The sequence below is a fragment of the Leuciscus leuciscus genome, assembly GCF_965113295.1.
Source record: "Leuciscus leuciscus genome assembly, chromosome: 19".
In the NCBI taxonomy this organism is placed as follows: Eukaryota; Metazoa; Chordata; class Actinopteri; order Cypriniformes; family Leuciscidae; genus Leuciscus; species Leuciscus leuciscus.
The window spans coordinates 23333352-23350823 of NC_138743.1; the positions used below are offsets into that span (position 1 = coordinate 23333352).

Consider the following 17472-nt stretch of genomic DNA (forward strand, 5'->3'; position numbering starts at 1 on the left):
CATTTTGACCTGTACAATGTATTGTTGGCTATTGCCACAATAATACCCGTGGCAACTGGTTTTGTGATTTAATTTATTTAATCTGTGACTGGTTTTGTGATCAAGGGTCACATATGTTGTCACATGTTGACTGTAAAAAATTCAATGATCAATAAGTTATGACAACATATGTTTTTACATTGCTTTACATCAAAATAACTTTAAACTTTTTACAAGTTATACAAGATTCAACAAATTTTTTTAAAGTCAGTCATTTAAGTTGAAATGACTTAAAAATCCAAGCTGATTGTACTTAAAAATTTAAGCCAGCAAGTATTTTTTAGAGTGTAAACTGCTATAATGTTGCATAATCAAAATAACTACACAAACTAAAAATTGAATATACCTCTTTATTTTCCCTATTTTTTCTTTTCTTTTTTAACAATAAAAATGAAAGTGCAAATCAGAACAGGAACACCATGCAGTGCATAACTTTTAAAATGAAAACCGAACACAGACAGGAAGTGACACACACATGTACAATACAGACATGTATACACTACACTGACAGGCAGAGGTCGTCTCCTAGCAGGACTCGGGAACTGGTAGCAAACACATTATTCTCATGTTTCACTGCAGGGAAGCTGTTCACACATACAACACTGCACTGGAGAGAAAGGGAGGGTATAATTTCCAGCACAAACGCCTCTACATAGACAAAACACTGAACATGAGTTGAAGCCATGGCCAACGCACTAATGCCCCTGTGAAACTAATGGGGGCCGTAAAGTTTCTTACCAGTTTTCACAAAACACAGCCATAAAACTGATATAAGTGACATAAAACTGTCGTAAGGGACTTGAAATAAGACAGAGATTTACCACAAGGGCGTCAAGCATGCGCACATTCCTGCGATTCCCACCCAAGGTTTGCCATTGATAGTAAATAAAATGGCTAAGTCCAGCAGCAGGGCGGGGGCGAGAAACTCCCTAAACTATGTGTTTAAGCTTTTACCTCAGCACTTTTTCTCCAGAAAGGTGCACTGATCCTCAAAGTGAACCCGGAGTTAACTTGGGATTTGAGGGGAGAATGTTAAGAATGCGTAAAGGCTTTAAATTCTGGGAGGACTGTGCAATATTTTTCCATGAAAACAACATCATAATCCAGTCTAATCTTCCCCGGCAATAACGGGTCCCCCAGCAATGGCGGTTTGCACCGAACTGTTAAACTTTTTAGAGGCATCATATCTATTGCATTTCATATAAATGATACGAGAACTTTCCATTCTGTTTTACATTCAGTTAAAATGGTACAACTGCAGTATGTATCATAAAAATACAGCATACTGGTACAAAACACATAAACGCTCTGCTCCATGCACACAATGGTAGACATTTAACCATTACGTACAGTACAAGAGGGGGAGATTCAGGAAGATCACCACATCTATAGAAAACACAATTTGTGATAAAGTCAGTTTTTCCGGATTATGAGCAGAAAATAATATGAAAATGACTAGTAGATCTAGCTTTGCAACTAGTTCAACACATATAAAAAAATGATTGGTTCAAATGATTCAGATCTATCCTAGACAGCAATATAGTGTCGGCCCAGATCCGGGCCACATCTAGTACATGTGGATGAATGTGTATCAGATGTGGGCCGGATCTGAGCCGACACTATGTTGCTGTCTGGGATTGGTTGAACTGAAAACATCTCTTTTTTGGCTGTCTTGTTTGATTGAATGATTTGTCATAATGTAACATCTGCATATAATAATCAATATAACTCACTCCTCTCATTTTCAGTCATCTTTCACTGCTATTTCCCATCTGGCTGTTTTGTAGTTGTTCATTCACACACGTTGGCACAAAGACAACTACAACAGATCCACTCCCTGAATCCCCACTGAAATCCACTTTTTTATGTCATTTGTTCACAAGTAACACTTAAGATGTGAGTTTAAATAAAGAATAAATATGTGTAACTAATAAATACATTGGATCTACTCCATACAAACAACCACACGCATAACCAAATATGTTAAAGCATTAAAAATCTATTTAAGGCATCGCAGGGGATGGGGTCACGTGGCGCAAACTTTGAAATGCTCTTGGCTTGGGTCACTTTATATGTTCTCATCAGATACACACCGCGTATATAATGTTTATATAAGTATAAATAATATTTATAGTATATTACTATTACTTTAATTTTGTAAAATAATTACAAAAATACAGAAAGCCATAAACAATAATGGGTTGAATGTGTCATTAAGGGAAAGTGCTTTAATAATGCCTTTCTGTCTGTCTGTAATCTCAAGCATTGAGAATATTTTAAGGCCGTCTGATTAAAGGCTTACTCATATCGACAAAATGACTGGCACATTCTCCACTTCATCGTCTGTATTCTTCTCTATTTGCATTCTAGCCATATCAAGGCACAACATTTAAGCTGGTCTGTCTGCCCTCGTCCCGCATATTTGTCTCTCTATGGCAGCGGCACAGCCCATGATGTAAGCAAGGCCTCTGAGACAGACACAGATAGGTCACGGTCAGCGGTTTCCACTGCAGATGGTGTGTATCATCTGAGATTCACGCTGACATTCACCAACACTGCTATATAAATGCTCTCTGGAGACTGCAAGCCAAAGCCTGAACGCTCAATATAAGTTCTTCACTCTATATATTAACTCTTAAATAATGTGAATAGATATGATTTCTTTGCAAAATAAGGAACAATCTCTAATATAATATAATTCAATAATGATCTTTGCTCTGTATGTATAAACCTATTGTTTTGGTATGTCATTGCAATCAGTAGCTATTCAACTAAACTATGCAACTCAAGTGATCGATATGCGAATATAAATATACTGTATAATACATGTTATCAAAAGAAATGTGTATATAAAATCAGAAGTATGTTTATAGTTTTTGAATTCTTTAAACATATGACGATAAGGAAAAACCTCTGACTAAAGTGGCCCTAAAAATGTTTTGGACAAAATTTATGTTTTATTTTATTTTTAAATTAAAAGATCTGTTAGGTTTAAAATAATAAAAGCTATACATATTCAGTTACAAAATAAAAAGTTATGGGGGGAAAATGTCAAAAGTATATGGACAATGTCTGGTTGTCAAACATGAATGAAACATAATAATAATTATTATAATAATTGTTGTTGTTATTATTATATAGTAATAATAATTTCCAGAATTATATTATTATTCCACCTCTATATTATTATGGTATAAATAACGTTATTTGCTGATGGCCTTGATATGATTGGTTAACTAATACAACGACTCATACCTGCGTCTTTAGTGTCCAAAACCTTTTTGGGGCCACTGTATGTCTGTGGCTGCTACTGTGGGACCGACATAAAAGCAACCCCGAACTCCATAATTCACAACCCCTTAACCCTTCACCTTTTGACTGGTTTCTAAGAGGTAAAGACCACCAGATGGTGGTGTTTTCTGGGCACGTTGGTCTCAGCGAGCCAAGGTAGTGATGAGACTGGCACACATTTCAAAGAAGTCCATGGTGTGGCTGCCCTGACGCGGGGCCAGCAGGGGTGTGCTCCCGGTCAGAGACCCCGGCAGAGAGCTGCTGAGCTGGGGCATCTCGACAGCCACGCTCGCAGAGTCGATGCTGAGCCGTGGTCGATGGAGGCCCGCTGTAGAGCCAGAGCGCTGAGGAGTCGACGACCCTGACTTGTGCTCGATCACATCATCTGAAAAGTGAGCAAAATAATTTTTACATTTTATCAGACAGATATAATGAAGAGTAACAAGCCAGGTTAAAACTGGCATCTAGATCAGAGTCATAACTAGGATTTGTGTACATTAGGGGCTTCACATCTACACTTCAAATGTTTATTTTTTATTTTATTAATACTTTTATTCAGCAAGGATGCATTAAATTGGTCAAAAGTGACATAAATATATGTATAATGTTACCACAAATATATATTTCAAATAAATAAACGTTTTCAGGGAAATATTGAGCAGCGCAAAATGTATAATAATAAGAAATGTTTCTTGATCATCAAATCATCATATTAGAATGATTCCTGAAGGATCATGTGACACTGAAGACTGGAGTAATGATACTGAAAATTCAGCTTTACCATCACAGGAATAAATTACATAAAATAAATATATTAAAATTAAAAAATATATATTTTAAGTTATTTTAAATGGTAATAATATTTCACAATACAACAGTTTTTACTGTATTTTTGATAAAATAAAGGAGTCTTGGTGAAAATAAGATTTTTTTTTTCTCGAAAACATTAAATCATTTTGCTGGCCCCAAACCTTTTTTTTTTTCACACGTACTGTATCTTAAATTTTTTTGTATGGCTTTAGTACACAAAGTCACAAAAAATGTACATTGAAATTAAAATGAATAGTCAATTATTCAGTTTTGGAAATGTTATATTTTTTCATACAGTTAAAATAGGTACATGAAAATAAATAGCTGCCTTTTAATTCCAGTAAAGAGATCATTATTTTTGGTGGTACTTGTCATTAAAAAAAGACTGATTGATTGATGCTCACCATCGATGCTCTTGAAGTCGAGCAGGTAGCTACGGTTGTCCACCTGGTAGAGCTGCAGACACATCTTCACAAAATTCCCAGTGACAGGATTCTTCCGGCGCACTCTCAGGTGATACGGGTTCACCACCTAAAATAAATCCCACGACATCCGACACACTGACACATCTATTCTCACTAATCAAATAAAATATGCATTCTTGTGCTTGTTTCAAGCCACTCACTTTCCACTCGTACTCCAGCTGTTTCATGGCACGGTAAACCTCAGCCATGATGTCGTACGGTTTGCTCTGGCTCCGAATGCCCAGGTGCCATTTTGCCTTCTTCACGGCCAGCGGTTTGGGTCGGGTAGTGTTGAGGGCGTCCAGAGGGCACCGTGCCTTAGGGCTGTCGGCCAGGAGCGGGGGCATCCGTTCGGGGTGAGGTTTGACCCCTGGTGGCAGAGGCATGCCCTCCTCCATGAAGGAGCCAGTTGGGGGACTGGAGGCCAGGTAGAACTCGCTGGCCTGGTTCATGATTCTCCGGTTGTCGATGATTAGGTGGTACGCCACGGCCAGCTGGTCTTGAGGGTCTCCGCTGTAGAGGCTGCTCAGTACTTCGGCTTCAGTGCATTCAAACTTGTCGCACACCTCCCGCACGGCCTCCTCGTCCACCTCTGAGGAGTCGTACGAGGGGTCCTCGGGGAAGAGGTAGCCAGGAAGGTCCTGTTTAAACCACTCATCCTCTCTGCCATACAGGAGAGAAGAAAATAAATGTACTGTATGTTGTATTTAAATATTTGTTCAAATCATACGATGGTTAAACTGACAGAGTGCATAAGTTAATGGGGCCCTATCATACACTCGGCGCAAAGCAGAACCAGGCGCGACGTAAGTGTTTTTTGCTAGTTTCAGCCCGACGCAGTTGTCATTTTCACGTCCTGCGCCACGTTGTTTAAATAGCAAATGCATTTGCGCCCATCTGTTCACCCATGGGCGTGCTGGTCTGAAAACGAGGTGTGTTCATTGTTGGCGCGTTTGCTTTTTTGAGGCAACTGAAGTAGACTGTGCCATTGACCAACTGAAACCTGGTCTAAAGTCAATGCCGCAATATTTTTTGGTTATTTAAAGAGTGCATTAGTAATATGTGCCTATAGGCGGGTCCACAACACACACACACACACACACACACACACACACACACACACACTCTGCTTATTACAAACACAGGGATGTGCAGCAGCACAAAAACATACCAAATATTAAAAATAAAAGGATTATAATGTAAAAGATTAATATTGTGTACATAAAGATATGGTGGAATCCGGCTTGTCCGGCTTTAACCTCGCGCACGAGCAGATCCATTTCCTCTCTGGAGAAGCGTTCAGTCTTTCCACTATCAAATTCCGTCATGTAAATGGCGAATCTGCCATTGCACGAGCGCAACTGGCTTTTAAAGGGAATGGGAGATGAGACTCTGGTTGGTTTATTTCACGTTACGCCCAAAACACACCCATTAGTCATTAAGAGAATAGAGACAACCCTTTTAGACCATGCGCTGTGCGTGCTGACCATTTTTCCCGTTGTTAAATTAGCAAAAGTGGATTCGGACACGCACTAAGTGAACTTGCGCCGTGCGCTTTAGACCATGCGCTTAGATCGTTAAAATAGGGCCCATGAAGTGTGATGACTAATAGCAACCTTATGTCTTTGATAGTAGCTCTCTTCAGTGGGTCCACCTGCAACATAAGCATTAGTAGAGTGGCCACTGAGCGGTTGAGGTATTCTGGCATGTAGAAGACCCCTCCACGGATCTTTTTGAAGAGGGTGGGCACGTGCTCGTCATCGAATGGCAGAGTCCCACAGAGCAGTGCATAGAGAATGACGCCACAGCTCCAGATGTCCACCTCTGGACCAGCATACAGCCTGAAACACAACATACGTGTCATTGTGTGAATGTGTGGGCTTCTACATTGTGTCTACATTGTGTGTTAGAAATCAGGAATGGTGAGAGAACATTGCGCTTGTGCATTTTTTCATCTTCAAACCAAACTTAGGTCTTCAGCCGACAAAGTTTAAATCCCATCTAGCTAGTGCACATCACATGTTTACACGTTAGGTCAGTAGGCGGAGAGTAGGTGGTCTCTTGTGGCTGTTTGAACACATTCGACCACATGAGCATCTACACTACGAAAGCAATCCAGTCGAATGCGTTTGGAAGTGGTCGAAACGCTCTCTGGACAAGCTCAAAACGTTTTAGACCCGTTTACACCTGTATTTAGTCAAGTCAAGTCAAGTTTATTTGTATAGCGCTTTTCACAATACAGATTGTATCAAAGCAGCTTCACAGTATTAAATTTAAATAATACAACAAAGTTTATTTCAAGATGAATTTATTGATTGATAAAATTAAATTAAATATCCCCAAAATATCCCCAACTGAGCAAGCCAAAGGCAACAATTTAGTGCCATCCACTTGTGATCCAATCGACCAAAGCGCATATTAATACCAGGTGTACATTTTCCAGAAACAAGCAGAACAAGACGATAATTGGTATTACATAAAAAATGTATGCAGTCCTTATATAATATTTATGTGCAGTGTATCAATGCAGTCCACATCGCAAAACAAACAGCTTGCCATGGTTTGTTGGACTGCTGGTCTTGCAGGCCAGACCTTTGACTATCGATACATATCATACAGTGTAGCGCATATTGTCCAAGAGCTGTACATTCTTTACATAAGACTTTAATAAAACTGACTACATGACCTCTCACCTTCCTGAAATGACCTCTGGTGCAGCGTAGTTTGGTGATCCACAGCTTGTTCTCAGGAACTCTCCGTCTGACATCATGTTTGACAGACCTGACAAGCAGAACCGCACAAATACACTAAACAGACAATTTGATTGGTCAAGTAAATATATACAATTTATATATACGTATTTCAGGGCAGATCTAAATACAGTGGGATCCAAACGTATGACACTATATTTGACAATCTGGGAATTTTAATACAAATAAATAATGAAATAATATGAAGTTGTAAAAATCTATTAAATTAGATTTTTTTTTTATTGAAGTATTTTCACAAGTGATCTCAGGCTTTTGGACCCCACTGTATATATGTAGCTCAGTGCATCTGCAGGGTGCAGCAGATAGTTCAGGTATATTCATTTCAATCATCATTGTAATGCATGATGCCCACTGCACAATACAATGTCATTATATTAATAAATATTAAAATAACATTCTACCAATATATATGTAGATTGGGGTATTTATGTATATATTTGTTATATACACAACTTGCTGTATCATTTTTAAAATCTGTGAAATAGATTTATAGAAAATAGAAATTGTATTGTATTTATACTTAGTGTGTGTATGTGTGTGTAAATAATACAAAGTAAAAGGTAATTTAAAATATAGATAGATGTTAAATTAGAAAATAAAGCATTTTTACTAGTGCTCTCAAACATTTGGACCCCACTGTATATGTGGTGTAGCTCAACAAATCGAGCTGCAGGGCAGATTTATGTGTATTTCTCTTTGCCTCTATCCTGTCTTCGCTCTTCTGTGGATAATCAAACAGCATGCCTCATATAAACCACACGAGTGGACATGCAACAAAACTGCAGCTGGTTGCTTGGCAACTATCCCTCACTGTCTTCACAACATTAGCTTTCTGTGTGTGTGTGTGTGTACCAAAGTCAGCGATCTTGGCATTCATGTTGCCATCCAGCAGTACATTTTCTGGCTTGAGGTCTCTGTGCACCACCATGTGCCTGTGGCAGTAATCTACAGCTGAGATGATCTGCTGGAAAAGACGTCTCGCCTCTGTGTCCTCCACCTGCACATGAGAGACATAAAGAGAGATTACTACATACAACATTATGTATAATAAAAACAAGTATTTGTTCTCTGTGGGTTAAAGCTGTCTGCATTGTATTTGATACAAAGTTTTACATTCAAGTCTAAATCAGTACTACTATCCAGATCAAATACTCGTCTTCTTGCTAGGAACATTTTTTATTTGGATAAAGTAATGTCAAGAATAACTTTTGTATTGTTAATATTATTTCAAAATGAATATTTACTGAATTTAAGCAACTTCCTTACTTAATATGTCATTTCATTTCTAGAAAAACAGTATTGAAAATGTATTGAATATGATACAGCAGGTATTTAGATATATTAATTTCAATCATTTAATGCATGTATTATGCCCCCAATACAATTCATTTGAATTATTTGAATAATTAAATGAATTCAAAATGGAAATATTTTACTAAAATATATTTAAAATGCGAACTTATATTTGTTAAATACATTGGACGGACGGACAGATAGAAAGACAGACAGACAGATGGAGAGATAGACGAACAGACAGACAGATAGACAGACAGACAGACAGACAGACAGACAGACAGACAGACAGACAGACAGACAGACAGACAGATAGATAGATAGATAGATAGATAGATAGATAGATAGATAGATAGATAGATAGATAGATAGATAGATATAGTCTATGTTATCTATATAAAGGTAGGCTATATGTAATTTGTCAATGTAAATTATGTATTACAATTCATTGAATTTCTTAAATGCTAAAATTTAGATAAATCATATCAATTGGGAATATTAATGTAAACTAATATTAGACAAAAACATAGACAAATAAAAAAAAAAAAATGAAAAAAAAAAAATGAATTAATCTTATGTCCAACAACATAGTCCAAAAGTAATTCAAAAACTTGTTCAAGTGTTGATGAATTAAGGCACTAAAAATAAAAAGGATCAAATTTCACCATAGTCAGCTGTGTGTTCAAACTAAACATGTCCTGCAACATGAACTGTCAGGCAGTGCCATTGTAGGCAACCCAAATAACACAAAGACTGAGCGCTGTATATATGCATGAACTCCCTGACCCTTCCCACGAACACCTCACTGGATCAGGCGCTGTTTGGATAAGCTAGATCCCCATAACCCCAACAGGTCTGGAAGTCTCAAAGGTTAATCCATGCTCAAATCCAGACCAGAGCCACAAAAGCAAGTTAAGAGTCCTGAGGCTCATAAAGCAGTTTCCAGCTATTAGGTGACTAACACAAAACATAATTGTGTTGTCCATAATTGTATGTTTTGTTGTGCAGAACTCTATTAATTGTAATGTTCAGTAATTTTACAGAGAACCATTGAGAAAGCCAATAGCCTTTCCCATGATTCTAAGAGCCTCTTAGCCTGTAGGTGACTTTAATAGCAGGAGCTCTTCAGATGATTCTTACCCTTCCATGCTTACAAATATAGTCAAAGAGTTCCCCTCCAGACACATATTCCATCACCATGAAGAAGTCTGTGGGAGTGCTGATCACCTGATACCTGCAACACACCAGAGAAAAGAACCACAGACACTCAACAAGAGGCTTTAATGTTGGTGCTTTCAACATATAGCAATACAGAGCTCAACAATAAGGATGGCCAATGGCCCGGGGAACACTGTCTTTATCATATATGTATGCCTTTATACCCTGCAAAGAGAAACATTTGGATTTCTCTGATATGTGAAACAATATTATTATTGCAACTTCAGCTGACTGCAAGCATCAACTATAATAAGATGAAAACTCCTTGCCATTGTTTTCCAGCAAAAGTGAGTTTATACATTTTATAGTTGTCATGAAGTTTGTTATAGTCATATAATCTCCAGCTATAATTAAAAACCTTATACATGATTTGTTAATGTAATATTTAATTTAATGTTTAATTTAATAAAATTTTCAGTTCTTGCTGACATAAGTATGCTGCTATAAATACATTTTACATTTTAAGTTAGAATTTATATAAATTGTTTCTTGTGAATTTAACTTCTGACACATAACAAATATGTTGCTCTCTCTCTCTCTCTCTCTCTCTCTCTCTCTCTCTCTATATATATATATATATATATATATATATAATATATGATGTATCTATGAATAAATTATATACAATTCATTTATAGATATAACTTATCTAAAATGTATAGATAGTAAATCTCTAATTTTAAGTTACAATTATTAAAATGTTGTTTCAATTTATATAAAACATGTCTTGTGAATTTTATTTCATTTAATGTAATCACAAAACAAATGTTTCTAAAAAATTTTTTTTATAATTTTCAGTACAAATCTGAACTACTGGCAAACCCATAAAATCCTGCCCAACATAACTTCTTACCAAATATTCTGTTTCACTCACACACTTTGGAAGTAAAATGCATAAAGAAATTTCATTGCACAGTGCATGTAAAAAACTATAGTAAAAAGTCAATAACAACTCTATTCTATAAAAACTATTTAACAAGCTTCTTTTTAAACTCAATTGTATTGGACGACAATAAGAGCAACAGCATGTTATGCTACAGTTCTTGGAAACAGAAATGTTGATCGTAAATTCTGCAGGGAAACCTACTGGCAGTCTGCGTTGTTGTCCCTGTTTATATTCAACATGAGATCCCTTATAGTGGGAGACACAGACAGCCTTTCAAACAGCAGTAGAGAAGGACAAGGCCTTTATTCCTCAGAGGGGCTTAATATAGAATACTGAAAAAGTCTGGGACACCTGATGTGATTTTCAAATAAACATAATGTAACTTTACAAAATCCAATCATTGAAAAAAGAATGATAAAAGGAGTGAACAAAGCATGCTCTCAAAACAGAGCAAATACCCAGAGAAGCACACACAAAAACACAGCAGGGGCTTAACATGGTACATGTGTCGAGAATACAATAACACAGCTATTGCATTATGATGAGAGAAGGGGAATAAGTGAGAGTGGAAAAGAAGGAAAGTGAGAGATTGGGATATGAGAGGATAAAAAGATTATGCTGTCTTTGTCTCCTTAACTTCTGATCAGAACAACCCTGAAATGTGCCATTGAACTGTGAGTGACAGAACAAGAAATTCACCACATAAAATGCAGTTACATTTCCTCCCAATTAAAATGTGTAATGTATTTGTTTCTCTTAGTTTGTTGTTCTGTCTTGTTCCTGTTTCCCTCTGTGCCTTATTATCCACTTAGGTAGTTATTATTGTGAGGTCTTGTTTCTTTTGAACTGTCTTGTTGGTGAGTTTTGTTTCTTGTTCATTGTGCTCCTGTCCTTGGTTTTGGTTTTCTTGGTTTATAGTATAATTAAAACTGTGTTTAACTGTCTGCTTAATATCTGCTAACTCTTTATTGTAATGATCACCCAAAAGACATTCTACTGACTATAAGTAACTTTGCAGGTACCTGTCAACTTATTCTACTTCCCTGAACCTGAACCCTAACACCTAACCTTAACCCAACATTCTACTAACTGGCTACTAATACTCTATGACTGGTAGTTAACATGTAGTTGCAAAGTTGCTTATAGTTGGTAATGTCTAAAGCGGACCATCGAACTAAAGTGTAACCGTGTAATCTATTAAATGCAATCTAGAAATCCTCAAATACCAAAGTGTCTGTACAATGTGTTCTTTTAACTTGTAGAGTTTGTAAAGAAATAAATAAAATATGGCTACACTATAAACCTGATCTGAGATCAGTTTAAAAACCATATAGAAACTGGTTCACTGAGATAAAGATCCCTAGTGGAGAACCATTACAATTGACAAGGTCTGACGTAACAAAACCTTGTTTACTGAAATCAAGCCACTTTGGCAGGTTGATACATGCTACTACTGGTTTAAAGTTTCAAAGCTTCAAAAGCTTCTGTGTGCTTAGATGCAATTATGAAGTTAGGAACATTATTGGACATATTTATATATTTATATAAGAACATATATTTGACTTTTTATACAGCCATTTCCCGTCCTAGCTGTCTTTAAGAGGCACATTTCATTTCCAGTGGGCTATATATATATTTTATGTGTGTGTTTTTTATTTTTTATTTATCTAAAATCAAAATAACACCAGAAACCTGAGGATTTCAGAACAATCTATTTTTGCAGCTTAGTTTTAATAAATGTTTGTCTTGAATTGGGGAGCTTATAGGCTTTTCTGGAGAACATAATTGCTTTACCAGCGTCCAGCACACACCAGACTGGACCAGCATGGAAATGTAAGCAGGACGAAGCTGGTCTTTTCAACTGGACTCATTAAAATCAATTATCCGTACATGTCTAACCACATAGGAAAAACATCTGTTCCGTCACCTTTGATCAAATAATTTGTATTTGAAGTATTTTCCCACAAGAATATTCCACATCCTTGTCATTAGTGATGTTAAATCTCAAAAAAACTGACACACATTGAGCACATAAAGTCATGTGTAATGATCCTTGTAATACTCCTAAAGTTTTAAGTGCACCATATTAAAGTCTCCTGAAATTCCAGTTCAAAGACATAAAGCTTCTTAAAATCTTTAAGAAGCTTAAGCCGTCAGTTAACCCAGTGTAAAAATGGTCAAGGTAGATAATCACCAGTGCACTGCACAGGCACACTCAGTGGATTTTGTTGATGTTGATTGCGTTTTTCATGTTTTTTTATTTTTTTTATGTGTGATTCACTCACAGCTTGATGATGTGTGGATGTCTGAAGAGCTTAAGGTTCTGAATCTCTCGTTTGATTTTCCCCACAACATCGAGACTGCGGATCTTCTGTCTGTTGAGGATCTTCACAGCAACTTTGTGTCCTGTTAGCTGGTGCTCTCCAACTGTTGGCCAAACACACACACACACACACACACATCAATGAAGACTCAGCTGAAATAACCATCACCAGCAGTTAGGTTATTGTAAACACCACTGATGAAAAGATAAGTTTTATTCCAACGAAAGCAAGCATCAGCCCTGCGGGCCGGCGACCTCCAACACAAACCTTCTAAGAAAACAAAGAAAGAGAGGAGACTTTCATTTCAGGTCTGAGGCCTCAATATAAACAAACAAAACCTGATCTACTCTGAGTTTAGACTTTCATATACTAGCCTTAAGACAATTGCTTATCTAGAATTAGATACTGCTCACTTTTGAGCAAAATTTACGAAAACAAATACCATTTTGTTTGGTTTGATATATTATCAGTCTTGCATATTATTGTAACAAGTAAGATTACATATTTCTCGCCCCCAACCTGAAAACACACACACACACACACACACACACACACACACACACACACACACACACACACACACACACACACACACACACACACACACACACACACACACACATTTAAGTATACTTACTTACATAAACAATTACAAAAAAGACATTTATAATGTTACAAATCTATCAGTATTTAAGTATATAAGTATATATTTCAGTTATTTTTGCATATTCTGAACCTTAAAATAATTAGAATGGTGTAACCTAATCTATTCGGGTTTATTCAGTATTTTTTTACTTTATAATTTTAGGTTAGTATTTTTAGTGTCCATATTGCCACTACATTCACTGCCTGAGCTACATGAAGAAATAATGAATTAAAGGTCAGTTAATAGAGCTGCAAAAGCAAAGCCTCTATTCATGTATACTAACAGTTGGAGGGTCACTTGCAAACAAAATGTGCTTCCGCTGTGGATATTTAAGTCCAATGACACCCTGAGCATGCAGTATGGAGGGAGTTTAAAGGGCTTTATTCATATCAGCACCCTCAAGCAGCTTCTGTTGTACATTCTTTACAGACCAGGAATAAACCATTTCAGTGTTTTCAGTATTATGGTGGATTATTTGTTAGCTTGCATGCGTTTCCCTGAAATGTTGCATGAGTGTGCTTAAACTGCAGTCATGGGATCTCATGTGGAGCCTGATAAGGCTGTTATATTCCCCGCCTTGATAAAGATCTTAAGACTCTCCTCAAGGTCATTTGCTCTACTGGTCATTGTTTTTTGTGAATGCTATACTTTGGTTTTGCCTCAAGCCTCAAATCTCAAAAAGCGAGCTGCCTACCTAGACAGCAAAAACCCTTGGTAGATGTTGTACCTTCATCATCTGACTGGACGGAGCATCTTTCTCCATAGAGTGCATTAGCGCCACCCCCTTTTTATTATTTTCCATTCATTTTCCCTTAGGGATTTTTAAAAATTGTTCGTTAAAGCGTTATAGGCTAAATCATGAGGTGAAATACAACACTATGAACTTTGATTTGAAGCACAAACAAAAGTATTTAAAATATCTGACAAAAATACAAAGGTACAAGACAGTGTACTTGCTACTTAACGGCTTTAGTAGGGATAGAACTACAATCCCATCATGCATTGCATACAGCATAAACTAAAAACAATGGAGTAACATAAAACTACTCATTTACAAATTTACATTTAGGCCTAAGTATTTTGAGATCGTAGAGAGATCGACTCAATTACGTAATTCACAGTGATTCATGTTTTTTTCTTTTTGACTGGTGGAATTTTTCTGTACAGCATCAAGGGTTATTATTGGGTAATGTATTTTTATTTATTTTTTACCAGGGAATTCTGCTGTTAAACACAATAATTAAAAAAATAATAATGTGGACCATCTATTAACAACTTCGTAGCTCACAGTAGGTCTGTCTTTATAGGTTTATAAGTTACCGTTCAAAATCAATTTCAGTTTTTACTTCCAGAACCTGACTGTTGCTCTCTATTGATGGCCATTCTAAAACATCCATGTATTCAGATGAAACAGGCTGACATCACAGCTCAGGATAGTCGCTAGTGAAGATTCCCGCTAGTGAAGATTGTGTTCTGCTGAACACAAAGGAAGATATTTTGAAGAATGTCGATAACCATACAGTTAAAGGACCACATTGACTTCCATAGTATTTTTTTCCCCCAACTACGGAAGTCAATGGGGAACTCAATTTCTTCATAATGTCTTCTTTAGTGTTCAGCAGAAGAAAGAAATTCATACAGGTTTGAAACAACTTGAAGTAAATGATGACAGAATTTTCATTTTTAAGTGAACTAGCCCTATTCCTTTAGTAGAGCTGCAGGATTCTGGATAAATTGAGAATCACGATTTTTGAAGAGCGGGACTTGATTTAGTCCATTCTGAATGGATATTAGACCAACGGATTGTTGTGGTTTGCTACTGCTGTGATGTCATGTGAGTGACAGATTGCCCCGCCCTCATGCAAGTGAACATCATCATAGAAGAGATGTCACTAGAGAGGGAGGGGGAAGTTATTTTGATTAAAGATTATGAGGGCACAGGAATAAAAAAAAGATATGCATGATAGAAAAATATATACATATATTTTTTTATTTTTTTATACGCATTTATAATAAATAGCCTACTGCAATATTCCATTAAAAAAATTAGATTTTCAAAAAGCTGTCATGTGCACAGTCTGATTTTCTTTCTTTTTGTTGCTTCAAATCAAAGTGTGTAATGTGATTCACCCTGTAGCTGGATGGTTTGGTTTCCCTTTAGGAAAATGAATGGGAAAAATTGTTCCCCTGGAAAAGTGGGCGGTACTGTTGAACCCTATGTTAAAGACGGACTGAATCGATTCGTGTATCTTGTCAGACACCCAGCTGAGAAATGGTCATAAGATAAATGGGAATGCTTGTGTTTAGGCAAAAATGCTGTCTAGGTAGACATTTCTGGGGTTTTTTATTTATTATTATTTTTAATGAAATGATAATGCACTGGCAATCAATAAGTTAGTTAACGGATTTATGTATACAGACAGACACTAATAATTGAGGGCATTTCATTTAATGCAACATAGACAGTTATATAATAAGATTGTACTTTAATAAATGTGGAGTCAAGCTCAAACACAGGGCTAATACACCCGAGCGAAAGGTCATTCCCAAAATGAGCGGCATTCCCACTCGCGCTTAGAATAGAAAATGACTGCAAGGTCAAAGCACTACTGCAGGTAAAATATACCAACTACGACATTTGCTCCAGTGCTTCTTTTACAGTAATCATCAGAATACACTTTTGAGACAAACGTTTTAAAGATTCAATAATTTGGGAGCTGGAAATGTATGCAAATGAAATGTTTAAGAGCGCAGCTCATTGCCTGGTCGCGATTCAGGGAGGATGACAGAGCATTAAAAAAAATGTAAAATGCCAAATATTAAGACGGCGTAAGTATGTCAACCCTAAACATTTCCGAAATGCCAGATAGTTCCCCAAATGGTGTGATACTAAACATTTGCGCAAACATGATTGCAAGTGCACCGTCTTCAGTGGTGCTGAAAGAATGTCCATCTCTGCGCCATATTCACTAACAGCATACGCACTCTCTGCGCCTGGAGGACGTTAGCGGAGGTTCTTACTACGCATTTCATGCTACGTAAATTGCGCACATCATCCGCCGGCAAGTTCAGCACTAACAACCCCGAAAACATACGTTCGTACTCGCATTCCATGCAGCGTCCGAACACGTATAGTAAATGAATATACTTAACTCTTCACTTTTCCAAATGTTCCGACTCCCAGCGTGTCTCCGAGGATGTAGTGTCCTATCTTTACCCTGCCTTCGTGTTTCTGTTTTTCAGCCATTTTACTATGTGAGGTCCTCGGGCTGCCTTACAGTAGGCGGGATTGAACACATGAGGCAGACTGAGCTTTACTGAACCCCTCTCAGAGCTGATCTGAATTCAGCTTCAGGAGAAGCTGTAAACTCTACACAGACAGGCAGCTCTCGGATCAGCTGATAAGGCTTGAACTGGCGGTGAAGGGGGCGGTAGAGGTGTTTAGGTAAACAAGTATTCCCATCAATGACTATTGAGCATGATACACCTCACAACTTCTACGTTAGTTTTTTTCTTTCTTTTTTTTTTCTTTTAGAGATATCAACTACTAGACATTAATTATTTAACGATGATAACTAGAATGTATGTACCATTTCGTTTGATTTTATTTTTATTTTACATATTGACATTTTACTCACTATCCAACCAAATACAAGTCTTCATATAGTAAAAACAGTAATGCATTTTGGGTAAAAAGGAATGTAAATAAATACGTATATTTTAAGGAAAT

At 36.9% G+C, this 17472-nt stretch overlaps 1 protein-coding gene across 1 annotated transcript; it reads right to left on the minus strand.

The window, feature by feature from the left end:
* Positions 1 to 375: 375 nt before the first annotated feature.
* On the minus strand, positions 376 to 17121 carry prkaa2 (protein kinase, AMP-activated, alpha 2 catalytic subunit). Its single transcript, XM_082146848.1, has 9 exons — positions 16896 to 17121; positions 13058 to 13199; positions 9809 to 9902; positions 8228 to 8372; positions 7298 to 7385; positions 6221 to 6445; positions 4766 to 5267; positions 4545 to 4671; positions 376 to 3715 (listed from the first exon to the last, which is right to left on the minus strand). The coding sequence occupies exons 1-9, from the start codon at positions 16987 to 16989 to the stop codon at positions 3474 to 3476; spliced, it is 1659 nt and encodes a 552-aa protein (XP_082002974.1). The 5' UTR covers positions 16990 to 17121; the 3' UTR covers positions 376 to 3473.
* Between the last annotated feature and the right edge of the window lie 351 nt (positions 17122 to 17472).

Excerpts from the sequence above, each read along its gene's own strand:
- prkaa2 (XM_082146848.1), bottom strand. The coding sequence starts at position 16,989 with ATGGCTGAAAAACAGAAACACGAAGGCAGGGTAAAGATAGGACACTAC. Across the intron at positions 4,672-4,765 it reads AGCTGGAGTACGAGTGGAAA|GTGGTGAACCCGTATCACCT; the intron begins GTGAGTGGCTTG and ends GATTTATTTTAG. Across the intron at positions 3,716-4,544 it reads CGACTTCAAGAGCATCGATG|ATGATGTGATCGAGCACAAG; the intron begins GTGAGCATCAAT and ends CTCACTTTTCAG.